The sequence below is a fragment of the Papio anubis genome, chromosome 8, assembly GCF_008728515.1.
Source record: "Papio anubis isolate 15944 chromosome 8, Panubis1.0, whole genome shotgun sequence".
NCBI classification, from domain to species: Eukaryota; Metazoa; Chordata; class Mammalia; order Primates; family Cercopithecidae; genus Papio; species Papio anubis.
The window spans coordinates 48,261,690-48,281,753 of record NC_044983.1 but is presented as its reverse complement, the minus strand read 5'-3'; the positions used below and the strand labels follow the sequence as shown (position 1 = coordinate 48,281,753).

General features: G+C 41.5%; 2 protein-coding genes across 4 annotated transcripts in view; one reads left to right on the top strand and one right to left on the bottom strand.

The window, feature by feature from the left end:
* Positions 1–5,831: 5,831 nt before the first annotated feature.
* LOC103886797 (serine/threonine-protein kinase WNK2-like) lies at positions 5,832–8,238 on the bottom strand. The gene has a single exon (XM_009213033.4). It carries the CDS (start codon positions 7,964–7,966, stop codon positions 7,490–7,492), a length of 477 nt encoding a protein of 158 aa, XP_009211297.1. The 5' UTR covers positions 7,967–8,238; the 3' UTR covers positions 5,832–7,489.
* RB1CC1 (RB1 inducible coiled-coil 1) overlaps positions 7,174–20,064 on the top strand; it is a 95,584-nt gene continuing 82,693 nt past the window's right edge. Inside the window, exon 1 of one of the 3 annotated variants that reach the window (XM_009213034.3) lies at positions 7,174–7,565. The gene's annotated coding sequence lies outside the window, so the exon portion shown is untranslated. The remainder of the gene's footprint in view (positions 7,566–20,064) is intronic. The other 2 variants (XM_003902738.4, XM_009213035.3) reach the window with 2 other exon arrangements.

Sequence of the window (20,064 nt, the reverse complement as noted above, 5' to 3'; positions counted from 1 at the left end):
AAAGCCAAGGAGGTTCAACATCCTAAAATGTACAGGACAGCCCCTTATAACAAAGAATTAACTGGGAGATACGAGACTGAGGAACTCTGTAGCCTATTGCTAGACATTTTTTCTTGTTTTTGAGGCAGGGTCTCACCCTATTGCCCAGGCTGGAATGCAGTAGTGCAATCTCAGCTCACTGCAACCTTGCCTCCCAGGCTCAAGCAATCTTCCCACCTCAGCTTCCCACCTCAGCTGGAACTACAGGCATATGCCACCACACGCCTGGCAATTTTTTTTTTTTTTGTATTCTTGATAGAGATGGGGTTTTGCCACATTGTCCAGGCAGGTCTAGAACTCCTGAACTCAGGGCTATCCACCTGCTTTGGCCTCCCCAAGTGCTGGGATTACAGGTGTAAACTGGGAGCCACCTCGCCCGGCCAACTTTTTTTTTTTTTTTTTTAAACCCCTGCAGGACCAGCACCAAATTAAGGGGTAGCATAGGCTATGCATAGGATATAGGATTACCCTGTGCAATTGGATTACCTGGGTTCAAATCCTGGCCCTGACATTTACTAATTTAAGAACACTAACTAGAAGAAAGTACTTTGAATTAGTAACTTAACCGCTCCATGCCTTATTACAGAAACTGCACAGGGCTGTTAAGACAACTAAACAGGTTGATAAATGTAAAACCCATGTCTGGCATCTAAGATAAGTGTTTCATGAACTTCAGTTAGGTCATGCTTTTTAAAAACTACATTTATTGGCCAGGCACGGTGGCTTACGCCTGTAATCCCAGCACTTTGGGAGGCCAAGGCAGGCAGATCACCTGAGATCGGGAGTTCGAGACCAGCCTAACCAACAGGGAGAAACCCCATCTCTACTAAAAATACAAAATTAGCTGGGCATGGTGGCGTATGCCTGTAATCCCAGCTACAGGATGGTGCAGGAAAATCACTTGGACCCAGGAGGCGGAGGTTGCAGTGAGCTGAGATCGCACCATTGCACCCCAGCCTGGGCAACAAGACTGAAACTCCATCTCAAAAAAACAAAAACAAACAAACAAACAAACAAAACATTTATTTTTATAAACACTATTGAGGCACTGGCAGAAATAGGAAGGCATACAGAAAAGTCAGGAACAAAGAATTTCAGGGTTTGGGGCCTAAATCATTGAATCTAATGTCTCTGAAACCATTAGATGGTAGTAAAATCAATTTAGTGTATAAGACTAGCAAGAGGAATAAAAAAGAGTAGAAGGTATCAGAGTATATCACAAGCAGCAAGTACTTTTTCCTGTATGTGTATACCAGGTCACAATGTGAACCTGTATTTCTTAATGTGGATCACAGTAAAAGTTAGAAAGTCACCACCTGAAGTCTAACCACTACTTGACATTTGAATCAGTTCTGTATCTGTGTCTACATGACTGATTAATTTCTGACTTAAGGCATTTTATAAACAGTGCCAGCTCTATTTTTGGACATTGTGCTAGGCAGCTCTTCAAAATAATGAAAGACAAGAACCTAATAAAATATGACACAAAACAGTATCATCTCTTTCAATCTGAAAAATGACTACAAATGTTTTGTCTTAATCTATTGGTTTAAATCTTTCAGGAAATTCAGCATTCTAGAAGTGTTTTCTTGACTATGTTGCTGCAGCACTGGAAACAGTGTTGCTTATGAGCTCATCAAGTCATCACTAGTTTTGAAGATGTTCATTCCTAAGTTAGCCATCACCATTATTACCAGTAATATGTGTGAGTACCCACAGACCAGATGAGGAGGGCAGCTTTCAGGTCTGTAAACAGTACTGAAAACATGAACTTAATTATCATAGTGCCAGCAGCCTCTAAATAGTACAAAATCATATACACCAAATTAGTTACGGTTTTAAAAACAAACTCCAAAATAGTACATCTTTTTAATCTTTTTAAAAATGAACAATAATTGTGACTCATACTTTAAATAAAGCCAAATTATCTGAATTGTGGTTGCTGGTTGTTTGAATATCACCTAAAAGAAAATTAGGGTAATGACACTAAGTTGTTTGAGAAATATTTAATACATGTGCTGAATGCCTCCGGCAGAGTTGACAAAATTAAGATGTGTACAATGATCTTCCCAATAAACTGAATGTACTTTGGTAAATAATTAATATCATATAAATTTGTTACTGCAATTATATTTATTTATTTATTTATTTGAGATGGAGTTTCGCTCTTGTTGCCCAGGCTGGAATGCAATGGTGCGATCTCGGCTCACTGCAGCCTCCGCCTCCCGGGTTCAAGTGATTCTCCTGTCTCAGCCTACCGAGTAGCTGGAATTACAGGCATGCGCCACTAGCTAATTTTGTATTTTTAGTAGAGATGGGGTTTCTCCATGTTGTTCAGGCTGGTCTCGAACTCCTGACCTCAGGTGATCTACCCGCCTCAGCCTCCCAAAGTGTTGGGATTACAGGCGTGAGGCGTGAGCCACGCACCCAGCCTGCAATTATTATTATTATTAGTATTATTATTAATTTTTTTGGAGATAGAGTTTCATTGTCTACCAGGTTGGAGTGCAGTGGCATGATCTTGGCTCACGGCAACCTCTGTATCCAGGTTCAATCGATCCTCCCATCTCAGCCTCCTGAGTAGCTGGGACTACCGGTGGGTGCCACCATGCTTGCCTAAGTTTTGTATTTTTAGTAGAGACAGGGTTCCATCATGTTGTCCAGGTTGTTCTCAAACTCCTGAGCTCAAGCAATCCGCCCACCTCAGCTGGGATTACAGGTGTGAGCCACTGCACCCTTCCTTTGCTACTGCAATTGTTTTTGAATGGTCCCCTTTACAAGCCTATGAGATATCTGACGGCAGGAATTTTCTGCAGTAACTTTCTAGTCAACCATCAATATAAATAATTCCTGACTGCCAAGCTCTCCATAAAGTTCCAGCAATTTAAAAATTAATAATGCATAGTTCTTAATCTTAAGAGTTTCACAGACTAAGAGGGGAGAAAAAAATTTACAGTTGTGAGATACAGAGCAAAGCTAATAGAAGGGTGGAGACTCTAGAAGTTAGAAACTGCTAACATCCAAGCTGTTTTTTTTTTTTTTTTTTTTTTTGAGACGGAGTGTCGCTCTTTTTGCCCAGGCTGGAGTGCAATGGTGCGATCTCAGCTCACCGCAACCTCCGCCTCCTGGGTTCAAGCGATTCTCCTGCCTCAGCCTCCCAAGTAGCTGGGATTACAGGCATGCACCACCATGCCTGGCTAATTTTGTATTTTTAGTAGAGACAGGGTTTCTCCATGTTGGTCAGGCTGGTCTCGAACTCCCGACCTCAGGTGATCTGCCCGCCTTGGCCTCCCAAAGTGCTGAGATTACAGGCGTGAGCCACTGCGCCCAGTCCCAAACTGTATTTCAAGGGATGACTTTGAAAGGTGAACAAGTGGGGAAGAACATTCCTGGATGAGGAAACTCATATAGAGCACGTATACAGGGGAGAAAAGTGCTGGCAGATAAGCTGGAGAGATGGGTTGGTACCTCATCATGGAGAGACTTTCATGCTAGGTTAAGTTGTTTACCCATGCCCAGGGTCGGGCATGGTGGCTCACACCTGTAATCCCAGCACTTTGGCAGGCCGAGATGGGTGTATCACAAGGTCAGGAGATTGAGACTATCCTGCCTAACACGGTGAAACCCCATCTCTCCTAAAAATACAAAAAATTAGCCAGGTGTGGTGGCAGGTGCCTGTAGTCCCAGCTACTTGGGAGGCTGAGGCAGGAGAGTGGCGTCAACCTGGGGGATGGAGCTTGCAGCGAGCCGAGATCGCACCACTGTACTCCAGCCTCCATGACAGAGCCAGACTCCGTCAGAAAAAAAAAAAAAGTTTAAATTGTATCTAGTATACAAAACAAGACCAGTGAAAGTTGTTAGGCAGGGAAGAGAAGTGATTAGACTGGTCCTGGATGGAGTAAATAATGGACACTGATAGGAGGTCAATTAAGGTATAAATTGAGGGCCTGAACAAGTTGTGGGGTACTGTCAAATGTTTGTTCAGTGCATACCATTGTATACCAGGTATAGTACATCTTTTAAAAAGGACCTTATAGTCAGCAGGTTAGATGATACTGAAAGATACAATGTGAGAATCTAAAGAAATTACAAGCATGTGGCCAGGTGCTGTGACTCACTCCTGTAATCCCAGCACTTTGGGGAAGGCTGAGGCAGATGGATCCCTTGAGATCAGGAGTTTGAGACCAGCCTGGTCAACATGGTGAAACCCCATCTACTAAAAGTACAAAAAGTAGCCAGGAGTGGTGGCGAATGCCTGTAATCCCAGCTACTAGGGAGGCTGAGACAAGAGAATAGTTTGAACCTGGGAGGTGGAGGGTGCAGTGACTAGAAATCGTGTCACTGCACTCCAGCTTGGACAACAGAGTGAGACTCTGTCTCAAAATAAACAAACAAACAGACAAGCATGGTGGGGAATGACTCCCAGAGTAGGTGATATTGAGGTTGAGAACTGAAGGAAAAATAAGATTTTAAAGATCTGAACAAATTTGAAGTACTTAGGGTATTTATTGTACATCCTGTATAATCCCTCCATACTCCTAAAGAAAACCATTTTCTTTTGCCCTCACTGTAAATCTACTGAAGCATCTAAAATAGTTATTAAATTTAAAAAAAAATAATGTGATGAAGCCAGAATTAGGTTTCTCTCTTCTGTTCTCCCACAACACATTATCTTTGCATCATTCGCACACCATTATAATTACTTGAAAATTTGGAAGAGATCCAAAGAATGGACAGATATTTAGGGGCGCCAGGAAGGAGACAGCACAAAAGGGAAGGAGTATAAAGTTCAATAATTTAAAATGGCAAATGCTTTAGAAAGTTCAAATAAAATCTCAGTACTGTAATTTACTGTAATTTGGAGGTCCTTGTTAATGATATGTTTGCAAGTTAAGTAAGAAATGCACAGTAGGCCAAAAATGAGATTGGACTTCCTATCAGAAAGCTTGGTTGAGAAGTGATGCTACAGAATTTTGTTTGTTCTTTTTTTTTCTCTTTAAATTAAGGAAGGGAGAATAGAGAGTGTCTAATAGGCAAGGAAAGTAACTTGTCACGACTTATTACCATGGATACATGTATTAGTAACTTATAAACAGTATTTCCTCTAGATATTTGCACATATATAATAGAATTAATGTTAGTACATTTTCACTTATCCTTAGGAAAGAATTACTGATGCATACAAACTCTTAACATTTACACTGGAGATATATAAGGTATGAACCAGTCATTTCTGGTAATTTATTGGGATTAAGAAGGAAGGTTAGGACTGAATTAATTCATTTTCCAAAGAAAAAAGTCAGACAACATTTATTATTTACCAGATTATCACTGGCATATTTCAGCAATTTTTTTTATTTTTATTTTTTTTGAGACAGGGCAACACTCTGTTGCCCAGGCTAGGAGTGCGGTGGTGCCATGATGGTTCACTGCAGCTTCGACCTCCTGGGCTCAACTGATCCTCCCACCTCAGCTTTCTGAGTAACTAGGACTACAGGTGCGCACCACCACGCCCAGCTAATTTTTGTATTTTTTTAATACAGAAGGGGGTTTCACAACGTTTCCCAGGCTGGTCTCGAACTCCTGGGCTCAAGCAATCCTCCTGCCTCGGCCTCCCAAAGTTCTAGGATTACAGGTGTGAGCCACTGCACCGAGCTCCAGCAAGATTTTTACATTCTAAATTGGGTTATATTTGTAATAATGAATGCCACTAATAAGAGGAAGTGCAAGTACCAATATGTTCTTTACAGGCCTCATACTGTTGTTTTTCTTTTCTTTTTGTTTTCATTCTTGGTCATACTGCTGTTTTTCTTAGCCAATTTCTGGCCAAACTCCTCCTCACCACTTATTTTATGTATGCTGATTACTATGCTGTACTACTAAATTCGGCTCTTGTCTTGCCAGTTCACACCTTCCCCTAAGGCATAATAACCATTTACTGCTTAATTTTCGCTTTTCTGCTCTATCTTGCTGGGGTGGTGTAATAAAATTCCAGCTTAACCGAGTAAGTAAAATGGCTTGCCAATGATGATAAGGACCAGATTTGTTTGGGATATGTAGCAGCACAAATTTAAAAGTAAATAAATAAAACAAGCCCATCTCAATCCTAACTTCCAGACACTGGTCAGGGTGATTGAAAACTGAAATTGTTCATGCTAACCAACGTTTTACAGTTTCCACCTAACGTTTTGTTCAGTTTGGTGCCTTCTTGTGCCTCTTATTTTTACAAACACAACTCAGAAGCCCTGATAACTTTAGAGAAGGCACATCCAAGTTTTTACTCATTCCAGATATTCCTGGATATAGCAGGAATTTGAAAACTATTATGTAATTATTCTACCTGTAACATCTGCTCATCAGATTTTAATATTCAAGCCTTGTGGCTTCAAGTCATTGCCTGTGACTGATCATCTTTACAAATGCAAGAGTCCCCTGAAACTGTCTCCCACCCATTAGGGTGCTCATACTAACAGCTAACCCACTAGACCCACTACAAGATTCAGTATTTGTAAAGCTGAAAACGTGGTTGTGGCGTTTACATTTTCATTCCGATCGGCCTAGCCTTCGCTCTCTTCTCTCTTGGATGTTTTCTTGCCTTACCTGGTCTGAGAAAAAAATGTGCCGCCTAACCCTTGCAGAGTTAACACTGGGACGCTTGCCAGATGCGTGCAGTCCCGGCGGTCCGGATACGCGGGGAGGTGGCGGCAGGAACGCCTGGGCCAGGCGCTGGTACGTTATCCCGTTACAGACGTTGGCCTAGTCCGCAGGTCGCACCTGGAGAGGCGACGGCGACACCAGGCCCTCGACTGGCTCCGCTCCTCCGCGACAGGCTGAGGGAGACAAGCTCTCTTTCGCCTGGGGACGATCCAAAGTTTGGTGGGTCGGCCTTAGTCAGGGCCTACTCGCTGTCGCAAAGAAGGTCAAACTCACCTTGGGAAAGTACGCGCCGGGACGGCAGCTAGCACCATAACAGGCAGCCCCAGCGGCGTCTCCCAGGGTCAGCCCAGGACAACCAACAAGCCCCGCCGCCCGAGAGCCGGAGGCGGGACCGCCCCCTTCCCGGCAGGCTGCCGACTTCCGGACCTGCGTAGACGCCTATCTGCGCCTCCAGGCGCGCCCCTCCCCCGGCAGGCGGTTTCCCGGCATGCTCCGCGGAGGAAGAGACGGAGTCGACAATAACAAACCAAGCCGCGGCGGTGTCTGCGGCCCTGCCGATCCCTCGGCGTTGCCTCAGGGTCCCCCAGTCGCCTGGGCCCCTCGGCTCTGACAGGCCGTGGCCCTCTGTCCCCCGGCCCCAGACCCAGAGCCGAGGGGCCTGCCCGCGTCCTTCTCCGCCCGGACCCCTCCCTCCTGCCTAGAGTTCGGGGCCGCGGCGGGCGGGCGCCCGGGACGCCGGCGGTTGTGTCGGCTTAGCGGTGCCGAATGGGCGGTTGGTAGCCGCCGCCGAGGACTAGGCGGCGGCGGAAGATGGTGCCGGGGGTCGCTGGCTCTGCTGCTGCCGCCGGCGAAGGAGGAGGCGCTGCCGGGTAAGTGTCGCCGCCGCCCGCGTCCCCTTCCCCCATCTGGCACAGCGGTCGCGCGGCGGGCCCTGGCACGGTGGGCCGGGGTCGCGGGGTCCAGGGTTCCGGCCGGCCCGAGCCCGGCCCACGCGCAGGTGTGTGCACCCGAGGGCCCCGGCGCCTCCCGCCCCGGCAGGTGTTGCCCACTGGCCGCCTTCCCGGCGCAAGAGCCCCTTTGGAGACAAAAGCGGTTCGAATCGATGCTCCACAGGCTGCGGGGGGTGTGGGTCGGGCTCTCTCGTTGCTGGGCTGCCAGCGGCTTTCTCGGACGGAGCCTTGGGATCCCTCTCTCTGCGCTGCCGGTCAGCACCCGGCCTAGTTGCCGGAGTGGCCAAGGGCGAGGGACGTCCGAACCTCCCGAGACACATCCTGACTTGTGCTCATCGCTGCCAGGGATCAGCCCTTAATTCTGTGCTGGACTCGAGAAACGGGAGAGTGGAGTTTGGCCGAGGCCGAACGAAGCTCACCGAGTGGGAGGAACGGAGAGATGATGTCTTTGTCCCGACCCCAGAGTGCGAGGATCGGTATAAAGTTACTCCTAGGAATGACTCAGCCTGCGCCCGCCCCACGGATAGATTTGGGATGGGCGTGCACGCGGATTTTACAGCTTCCTTGGTAGAAACAAAAATACAGTAACCAACAGTAGAAATGGCAGCTTCTGAATGGAATATCTCTATAGTTTCTTCCACCGCCTGGTGGATGTGCTGTGTTTACTGTTTATGGTTTCGTAATCTAGTCTTTTCCATCATGACTCTTTGAAGTGTGGTCATACCTTGAAGTAGTGTAGACCTGGGTGCCAAAGAAGACTCATGTGCTCACTGTTGATAAAGAGTCACGTTACTACGAGACATTCAGCCAGATGGGAATGTTCTCAAGTCTGCTGCAAACATTTAAAGTGTACCTATTTGCTAACCATTTTACTGTGTAGTTTCCTAGGTTTTTATGTTTTGATGAAGCTTTTATGATTTAAACGTAGGTTTGGACAGTTAGCAATTTAGGAAGACATTTAAATAGATTTAATTGTGTGTTTAATCAAGAATGTTATTACATTTTGGTAGACGATAAAAAAGAGGGCCCTTCCACTTCTGATCAGATAAAACTCTGAGAAGCCAAAGGACTACTGAGGGAGGTGGCTGATTTTATTTTTTGGATTATTGGATCTATAAGCAGACCATTGCTAGGAATGTGAAAATATGTTCGCTTTTTATATTTGTTGTAAGAGAATATAGCCCTAATGAAGATATTTTGTCAATAACATTCCTGTCATGTCTTTTAATGTTTGTGATTGTGTTCAAAACCTGGATAAAGTTTTATGCCAGGGATGCTTTAGGCACATAATGCTTATGTGTAGAAACCTCTGTTGATGGAAAGTGGATATTGTTGTAGTTCATGTTTTTAAAGTAATTTTATTTGGTCTATTTTAAACTTTTTATGGTAATCAAGATATGATTATTTATGTACCTAATCCTTTATATGTTTGTTATTGGACGACAGGGAAGACAATGAAGCGGTACTTTTGTCCCTGAGTTTTCTTTTAGCTCTTGCTGCCAAACACAAGATCAGGATGCATGGCAGATTTACTCTTAGCAAATCAAGTTCATAAAGGCAGAGGACACAAGACTTTTGTTTTCGAAATTTTGAACCTAAATTTTGATTGTTAGCCTGAGAAAAGTTTTTAGACTCTATTTAAGATTAACTTAAAAATTTTAATCATGCATTCAGCAAATATTTGAGTACCTACATGCTTTACTTTGCAGATGTGTATGTCTTATGAATATCTTTTTAAAAGAATGGCTGATAAAATGTTCTCATTCAGGTAATGATATTTTCTAACTCCGGTTACACTTTTCTTTTGTAGTAATACTGGCCTAAGTCACTTAGGTGAAAATCTAGCAATCCCTTTCAGCACACTTTCACGATTCTTTTATTATCTTTTTACCACTGTGGGGTTTTTGAACTAGTTGCATGAAGAACATAAAAATGTTTAAGTAACTATTCTTGAGTAGAGACGGGGTTTTACCATGTTGGCCAGGCTGGTCTTGAACTCCTGACCTCAGGTTATCTGCCTGCCTTGGACTCCCAAAGCCCGGCCACTGATTGACTTTTGAATAAAGGCCCAAGAGAAGTAAGGGGTGTAAGTGTGTGACTCTCTTGAAAGGAATTTTGGTGGAAGAAACAGTAAGTGGAACGGCTCTGATATACATGACATATACAAAGAAAAATGAAGTTACTGAGGCTGGGCTAGTATGAGAGAGGGGATAGAATTGGAAGATTGGGGGACTCTGCATATCCAGGTTTGGAAGTCATGGTAAGGAAACTAATGTACTGTAATTCAGCATGTGCAAAGGCCTACAGGTGAATTCAAGTAAACCCAGCATGGCTGGAAAGCAGTTGAAGCCAAATTCATCTCATTTATTCCTGAAATGCTAATTGAACCCCTGCAGCGTACTCTTTTAGCTTCAGCAATGCAACAGTGAACAAGAAATACGTATATGTCTATATATATTTATTTATAGGAAATGGGCAACCACTGGAAATTTTAATGGATGTAAATGACAAATGCAGATTACTTTGAGAATGTAGAATAGATAAAAGACTAGCCAAGCAGATTGAATAGTGCTAGGTTGATGAGTTTTTGCTTAACTCACATAGGTAAAAGGATGTAAAGATTACTTGTCTCTGATTCTTTAATTTATTATGGACCAAATCAGCTTAATTTGACTGTAAACTGTACCCTCATTGTTTTGGGCCCTGAGAGGATGGCATTTCTTTCCATCCCTTTGTAAAGTTCCGGTTCTGTTGGATTATTTTTTGTAAATGCAGTACTTGAGTGGCTCCAAGTACCCTCTTTCCTGGGTTAATTTGTTTCTGCTTTCATAGCTGTTTAGTGAGTGCTTTGAGGATTGTGGAATAACAATCCTCGCCCATTTTTTTTTTTCATCCATGATTTTTTTCCACCCGTGATTTTGCCTTTTGAATTCTCATATTTTATTGGCTTGTAATTGTGCTAGGAGATGAAAATAATTGTGATCCATTTCCTTTTTTTGTCACTGATTTGAGACTGTTCACTCATGTTTTCCTTCACATTCCACACATTATACTTGTTCAGTAACTGTTCAGCATACCTGTTGAAATATTAATTCACTGCCATATTATTATTATAGTAATATAATGGCTTTTAGTAATTGTTTTACTGCAAATGCCAGATTTGGGCAGGCTGGTTTAATATTGTTATATGTTTATAGATAATCTTGGTTTAATAGAATGCAGCTAATTCTACATTTTCTTTTTTTCTCCATCTTCCCTGTGTTATATAATTCTATATTTGATATATAGATAATTTTGGTTTTACTCTTAGATTCCATTATGAAATAAAACACACAACTAGAAAATTTTCACTAAAATCATGCATTTTATGTAGTTTTTATAAATGATAGGGACACCAAAATGTGTAATGCATTCATATGTAGTGATACAGAAAGAGTTCTGTTATTTTATCCAGTTCAAGCAAAGTCCATAGTAGTATGTAGAGTGTTACCTCATTTTTATAAAACCATATTGCCTGAGTATACACATATACTTCCTTTACACCTAGGGAAAAAAACTTAAGGGTGTACTCCAAAGTATTTTTCATTTTTGTTTCAAACGTATTCCTGTTCTGCTATTTTTACCTTGTTTGATGTCTTTGGGCACTACCTTTATAAATGTTCACTTCATTCTTTTGGTGAAGTTGCTTGTCTAGTTTATAGACAAGGCATATATTTAGGAAGTCTGAACTTTTATGAAAAAGGTTTTCTTTCAGGGAAATGTTAGAAAAATGCCTGACCTACTCATCTTTCATTCTTTTTCTTTTTCTTGGCAGAGAAGGGGTAGGATCAGATTAGAATACATCTGATTTGGGGAGACTGATGCCCAGTTTTCAGTCCCTGGGCAACCTAGACACTCCATTTGTGGAGGACATTATCTCCATTGATGCAGTAGCCTGTGACCCCTCAATGAGGGAGAATTGCTAATAATTGCAGTTTACAGAACTAGAGATCAGGCAAAATTATTTCCAATCATCTTTTCTCTCTGAAGGTTTTAGTCCACTTTAGGGTTATCTAAGTCTCATGTGTTCTATTCAGCTGGAAAACATCTTGAAGATATTTGTATTTCAGGCACCTAGCAGTGTCTGGCTTATGTTAGATGCCCCCAAAATAGTGGATGAATAATGAATGTGTGCAGTTTTGAAGGTCAGAGATTGTCATTGGGGTGTCCCCCGTCACCTTCTCATATAAGGAAGCAAATACTGTTTTTTTTGTTTGTTTTCGTTTTTTTAGGCAGAGTCTTACTTTGTCCCCCAGGCAGGAGTGCAGTGGTGTGATCTAGGCTCACTACAACCGCTTCCTGGGCTCAGGTCATCCTCCCAGCTCAGCCTCCCAGTAGGTGGGATTACAGGCACACACTACCACTGCTGACTAATTTTTGTATTCTTGTAGAGGCGGGGTTTCACCATGTTGCCCAAGCTTGAACTCCTGGCCTGAAGTGAGCCACCCACCTCGGCCTCCCAAAGTGCTGGGATTACAGGCATGAGCCACCGTGTCCAGCCTAATTCTAAGTTTTGACTGTATTAGAATAGTTGACAATAAGGCTGGGATAATTGACTATCATCGTGGTGGTAATCTCTCAAGAGAAAATTGTAGATTAATCTCCAGTTGATAAGTTGGATAGATTTTAATGAATATGTGAGATACTTTCTGGTTCTTTTCCTCAAATATGGGTATATATGGATTCAGTTGTTTTCCCTGTACATCTGGAAACAAATGCACTGGGGTCAGTATATTTTTATTTTTATTTTTTAAGATGGAGTTTCACTCTTGTTGCCCAGGCTGGAGTGCAGTGATGCAATCTCAGCTAACCACAACCTCCGACTCCCGGGTTCAAGCGATTCCCCTGCCTCAGCCTCCTGAGTAGCTGGGATTACAGGCATGCGCTGCCACACTCAGATAATTTTGTGTTTTTAGGAGAGATGGGGTTTCTCCATGTTGGTCAGGCTGGTCTCAAACTCCTGACCTCAGGTGATCCGCCCACCTCGGCCTCCCAAAGTGCTGGGTGGCATGAGCCACCGCACCCTGTTTTTTTAAATACACCTCTCTTCTCCCCTTCATTTATAGCTGACTGTATCCCAGGAGGATTTAGGAGGAACAGATGTCCTCATAATGAGAGATAGGTTTTTCCCCCCCAGATAAGAGAATTCCTGCTATCTTATATTAACTACTTAAGAGTTCTGTAAATTCAGAGAAGAGAGAAAGAATACTGTAGGCCACCTGTGATAAGGGAAGACTTCCCAGAAGTGGTAATAGGACAATACTTGGACTTTTATTTGTTTTTTGTTTTTTGTTTTTGTTTTTGTTTTGAGACGGAGTCTCACTCTGTCACCCAGGCTGGAGTGCAGTGGGGCGATCTCTGGGTTCACGTCATTCTCTCGCCTCAGCCTCCCAAGTGACTGGGACTACAGGCGCCCGCCACCACGCCCGGCAAATTTTTTTGTATTTTTAGTAGAGACGGTGTTTCACTGTGTTAACCAGGATGGTCTCGGTCTCCTGACATCTTGATCCACACCCCTTCGGCCTCCCAAAGTGCTGGGATTACAGGCCTGAGCCACGGCGCCCAGCAATACTTGGACTTTTAAAGATGAGTAAAATTCAGATAAGCAAAGATGGGGGTATTTTACCTGGCAGGAGTATGTAAAGTGAGGGTATAGGTTTGTCATGTAAGGGAATAGTTGATGATACTGCTACAAAAATTAACTGGGGTTAATTATGAAGTTCTTGAGTGCTGGAGTTTAATTAAAGTCATAATTGCCACCATTTTTAAAGCTGTTAGTATATTACTAGCACTGTAAAGGAGTCTGAAGTACATTATTGCTATCCTTCTCATCTCTCTGAAAGGTATTGTTGCAATTTGTAGATTGTTAACTGATGTGTAGAGGTTACCTGAGCTTCAGTGAGATAGATGGTATTCAAATACAAGTAAATTTTGTTCCTAAGTGTGCCATTTTTTATGTTAATCTAGCCTATGTCAAGTTGGCAAATTCACATGCTAAGAGGGGTGGGCAGATAGTGCAGTTAAGTGAAACTGAGTACTGAACCAGAGGTGACAAGGAGAGTGTAGCTGTAAAGGAACCACAGATTTGTGCCCTGCTATAGGCAACAGTAAGGTGCTAGGGAAGATATTTGAGGGAAGCAGCCTGACTACCTTGGCTGTAACTGTTAGGGAGTATTTAGGAAGGATTTAAGCAGGATAGAGATTTAAAGGCAGAGAGAAGAGGTTGCAGGCTCCTAAGTATGGGTTATGTCATTGGAAAATGAGGGGTTGGATTAGAAAGGAAAAAATGGGTAGGACTTGGACAGAAATAACTGAAGCCTGGTCTACTGTCACTTTGGAAAGTTTGTTAAAAAAAAAAAAAAAGAAAGAAAGAAAAGAAAAATAAATGAAGTCTGGGGCAGTAGTAGAATGATAGTTTATTGACAATGAATAAATTAGGAATAGATGTAAAGGAAAAGCACCGAATTTAAATTTAGACATGTTGAGTTTGAGGTAACAGTAGGATTTCCAGTTGGAAATATGTAGCATTGGTTACTGCTAGTTCTGAACTCAGAACAGAGATCTGAATCAGTTAACAACAGTAACTGATGTTTATATTTCACTTTATGGTTTGCATAACTTCCATATATGTGTAGATTATTCGTTAGATTGTGACCACAACCATGTGAGACAGGTACTTTTTCCTTTTTGTAATCAAATGAAAAAACTTGTTAGGTGAGGTCAATCCAGGTCACATCGGGCCAGGACTTGAATACAATTCTTTTGATTCCAAATCTCATGTTTTTTTCACAGTTCTATTCTCCCTCTTCTGTCTACATAAAGCTAACAGTTGGGGCGTGGTGACTCATGCCTGTATTCCCAGAACTTCCAGAGGCCGAGGTTGACAGATCACTTGAGGTCAGGAGTTTGAGACCAGCCTGGCCAGCATGGTGAAACCCTGTCTCTACTAAAAATTAAAAAAAAATTAGCTGGGTGTGGTGGGGTGCCTATAATCCCAGCTACTTTGGAGGCTGAGGAGAGAGAATCTCTTGAACCTGGGAGACGGAGGCTGCAATGAGCTGAGATCGCGCCTCTGCACCCAGTCCCTGGGTGACTGAGTGAAAGTCTCAAAAAAAAAGAAAAAAAAAGAAAACAGTTGGAAAACTAAACATGAATGACCATTTAGGGAAGGCTAGATTTAGAATGGGAGTGGGGGCCGGGCGCCGTGGCTCAAACCTGTAATCCCAGCACTTTGGGAGGCCGAGACGGGCGGATTACGAGGTCAGGAGATCGGGACCATCCTGGCTAACACTGTGAAACCCCGTCTCTACTAAAAAATACAAAAAACTAGCCGGGCGAGGTAGCGGGCGCCTGTAGTCCCAGCTACTCGGGACGCTGAGGCAGGAGAATGGCGTGAACCTGGGAGGCGGAGCTTGCAGTGAGCTGAGATCCGGCCACTGCACTCCGGCCTGGGTGACAGAGCGAGCCTCCATCTCAAAAAAAAAAAAAACAAGAATGGGAGTAGGGCAGAACTCCCCTAGGACCTCAGATTGGGACTGAAATGGGGAAAGCAGGTGGGAATCTTTGTCTTGCTCTCTTGGTAGGACTAACTCTTCTGGGGCAACAAATTCAGGTTCTTTATTTCTTTGTAATGTGTAGGGTGTCGTCTTTTTTTTTTTTTAATGGATATAAGTTTTTTCCCATCTAATCATAAATGTGATTTTTAAAGAAAGTGGCAGAAAGTAAAAGTCGGCATCCAGAGATAGCCAGTGTTAAAAAGATTACTATTAAATTGATCCAGACTTTTTAAGTGCTTGTATATACATATGTTCTCTGCATTAGTTGTAAAAATAAAATTCACAAACAGAATCACATAATATACACTATAAATTTTTCTTACTGATCAATATGTATAGATCGAAGCAAACATTTTTAAATGTCTAAAATTTGACACCTTATAGGATTGTGTCATAATTTATTATATTTTTAGAGAGAGGATCTTGCTGGGTCACCTAGCTCCTAGGCTCAAACAAACCGTATCCACCTGCCTCAACCACCTGAGTAGCTAGGACTATAGGCATAAGGTATTTAACCAACCTCCATTGATAGTTTTTAAATTTATCATTTTTAAAAGTAATGGTATAATGAAAATCATTGCATATATATATATCTTTGTACACTTGTCTCATTCTTTGCTTCCAGTACATTCCCAGAAGTAGAATTGCTGGTTTGTACATTCTGAATTTTGATACATAGTGCCAGATTAAATTTCCTTAAAAGTTGTACCAGTTTATGTTTTTGTCAGAAATGTTCCAGTGGACCCACTGTTAATCTTGTCAACACTTAGCACTTATTTTAATCATCGGTAGTAACCTGAAGGGTAAAAAGTGGTACCTTGTTGATGTTTTAGTTCTCGTTAGTGAATATGTACCTCCAGATAGTTTATTTTTCTTCATGTTATGGATAGCCATTTGTCATAATACCATTGCATGAAAAGTTGATCCTTTCTCCCCAATTTGAACTCTCGCTGTTATTGTGTAGATATACCTGTGTATGTATGCATATACAAAGATCAATTTGGATCTGTTCAGTTTCATGCATTATGTTTATTAATGTACCATGATTCCTACTAACTTGTTAACTACCGTGTGAGTTATGAGTATGTTTGACATGCTTTGACAATTGTTCTCTCATACGAAGTCTCAGTATATATGGTAGGCAGTTTATAGTAATTCTTAGTGTGCAGAAACTAAAGACTGTTTAAGCAGAGGGTCAAATAATTTAAGAAAATGTTGTTTCAGTTGTTGAGTTACTAACCTGTTACTTTTAATTTAGAATTGGCTTATGTTAACTTGTATAGTATTAAGTATGGTTTCATTTTATAGAAGTTAAGAAAGGACTTTATATAAAATGAGCATCAGGTCAAATTTTAGGAAATCATGACTATTTGGTGAAAAGTAACACTTATGTACTAGGCTTATATTTATATAAGGCTTATAAAGTTACTTTATAATTCCTTGAATAGCAGTTGATTTCTATGCTTCTACCTTACTTAACAATTACATGCAATAACTTTAGTTCTAGATCATAGAGATTCACCTACTTACAGGATTTAATGGATTTTACATAAATTAGGGGGACATGTACATAATAAGCATTCCCAAAGTTGTAAGTTAATAAAAGAATTAGCTTCTTTTAATGTTTGTTTTCTTAAAAGAAATCATTGGTTTATTAAGTTTATCCTCTTAAGTTTTTAGTAATATGATCAGTGAGGGTAAACTGTCAGTTCCTAGTTGGAACTTGATTTTACATGTCCTTTTATGTTTTTTAAATTTTTTTATGTTTTAATGTCACCTTTGTGTGAATTCTTGTCCATTCTTTCTCAGTCTAACTTTTGCATACCTCTCTTCATGTTAGTATTATTGAACTTTTTGGAAGGCAGGTATGTGCTATTGATTATTCTTCGGCACTAGCACACAATAAATTTCTTAAAATTAGTATTTGTTCAGTGTGTTAGACTCATGTTTAATATATGATTTGAGTATTTATAGAAGATCAGAAGAATAATCTAGTGTACCCTTTTATGTTTTAGGATGAGGAAACTGAGATTCAGAGAAATTGGTTAACTCCTCAAAACCACAGGAGTACAGATGTGAAGCTACCGCTAAAAACCAGACCTCTTATTTCTGCCCAAGTATTTTTTATTTCAGGGTGACCAAATATGTATTTGGTTACTAATGTCCCTTTTTGCTGAATGTTTTTAACAATTGTGACATACAAAGGAGAGAATTCAGCTTCATGGGATCATTTTGATAGCATATAAAAGTATGTAACGTAAAGTATACAGTCTAGTGAATAGATAGAGACAGTGTTCCTTTGGATTCTCTTTGAGCTGATTTTACAGTTTTGGTTGCTGTAGTCCTTATCCATGGTTTTGACCTCAAACATTTATTGACTCTTTACTATCCCTAGGTAGTATGTTAGGCATTGAGGTATAATATGTCATGACCAAATTTTTTTTTAGCCATTTGCAGTACAGCTTGGGCGATGTAAGTTATTTGGCAAGTGGCAAAAAAGTGTAGCAGGGCATTTATTTATGTTCTGAATACCAACACTTGTTTGAATAGTTCGAATTTGAAGTATGGGCTGTCATTACTTCCGGAACAAGACCACTGACAGCCAGTATATTAAGGAAGACTTTACGACAGAATATTTGTGAGTTCTTGGTTACAAAATGGAAGCTGTGGAATGACATGAGTAGAGGCATGAAAATCCGTTTATCCATTCACCTCATTTCAGGAGATGAACCTAAATGGTGTGGAGCTTCATGTAGGGGCCCAATTAAAGGAAATAGTGGAGTGTCAGTCTAAGGAACTTATACTTGAGTAGAAGTTATGAAGCATTTTTGGTTTGGGGAGAAATAAAAACATTAAAAGAATCTAAGATTATGTAGTTGGTGGTGCCATCTGAGATGGAATCCGCAGCTAGTAGGTGCTCAGATAGGTAATTGTTAGAGCCCGATATGCAGTAGGAAGCTCTGAATTAGATAGCTTAATGGGAATAAAGTGGAAGAGAGGATACACATACTTAGTACCTGTTTATGTGGAACCAAGGAGTACTTATTTATGTATGATGTTAAAACATATTAAACCAAGTTGATTACTTTTTTTTTCTTTTAATATGAGATACTGGGAACACATTGGCTGATACAGAAACTGCTGAAAATTAACTACCTGCGTCTCTCTCTGTTACTAAGTTACTATTTGGATTCTGCCTTGTCACTTGCTTAGAGTACTGCTAGTAGAACCCCAAGAGTACATTTGCTTATGAAACCCTGTTTATTCAACAGATGCTTTTGAGTGCTTTGTGTTATGTCACAGAGTTACTTCCTGTCCCTAGAGAACATTTTTGGATTATTTACTGTGGTTTCTTTTTTTTTCCTGCAACAGCCATATGAGGTAGGTATGATATATATCCCCATATACAGATTAGAGAATGAAAATTTAGACAGACGTGTATTGATGAAGAAAGTTGTTTTATTGTTTTATCTACATTTTTTATTTTTCTTTACTTTTCTTTTCTTTTTTTTTTTTCTTGAGACGGAGTCTCGCTCTGTCACCCAGGCTGGAATGCAGTGGCCGGATCTCGGCTCACTGCAAGCTCCGCCTCCCGGGTTTACGCCATTCTCCTGCCTCAGCCTCCCGAGTAGCTGGGACTACAGGCGCCCGCCACCTCGCCCGGCTAGTATTTTTAGTAGAGACGGGGTTTCACCGTATTAGCCAGGATGGTCTCGATCTCCTGACCTCGTGATCCGCCCGTCTCGGCCTCCCAAAGTGCTGGGATTACAGGCTTGAGCCACCGCGCCCGGCCTCTTTTTTTTTTTTCTTGAGATGGAGTCTCACTCTGCCAACCAGCTGGAGTGTAGTGGCATGATCTCAGCTCACTGCAACCTCCACCTTCTGGGTTCAAGTGATCCTTCTTTCTCAGCCTCCTGATAGCTGAGATTACAGGCGAGAGCGACCACACTCAGCTAATTTTTGTATTTTCAGTAGAGATGGGGTTTCACCATGTTGGCCAGGTGGGTCTCGAACTCCTGACCTCAAGTGAACCTGCCTCAACCTCCCAAAGTGCTGGAATTACAGGTATGAACCACTGTGCCTGGCCTGTTTTTTTATCTACATTTCTTTTCCTGATAATAAAGCCATGCAGCTCATGAATCTTCTGGAGAAGATTCATTCAATAGAATTTTATAACTTTGACTTAGATTACACAAATTGGTCTTTATACAGGTCATATGATATTTCTTTTAATAAGAGAATTTAAAACATTAGCATGAATAAGTATATTTTACTCATCCTGGTACCCATACAGAGTATTTAATTTTATAAACCATACATTTCAATTAAAATCTGACCAACTTTTATTTTGCTTACACAAAAATCTGTATTTCCATTCACTTACTGCGTACAATCTGTGAAATATAAAACAACAACAACAGCAGCAACAAAAAACTTGAATGGTTCAAGTCACAAACAACTTGTTGTGTAATTATTACATGACCACGTAAAGATTAATAATCCAGGGTTGAAGTAACAGTTCAAGATAGAAATAGCTTTTTTGGCTGCACAAGGTGGCTCACGTGCCTGTAATCTCAACACCTGGGGAAGCTGAGGCAGGTGAATTACCTGAGGTCAGGAGTTTGAGACTAGCCTGGCCAACATGATGACATTCCATCTCTACTAAAAATACAAAAATTAGCTGGGCATGGTGGCGGGTGCCTGTAATCACAGCTACTTGGGAGGCTGAAGCAAGAGAATCCCTTGAACCCAGGAGGTGGAGGTTGCAGTGAGCTGAGATCACGCCATTGCACTCCATCCTGGGCAAGAAGAGCAAAACTCTG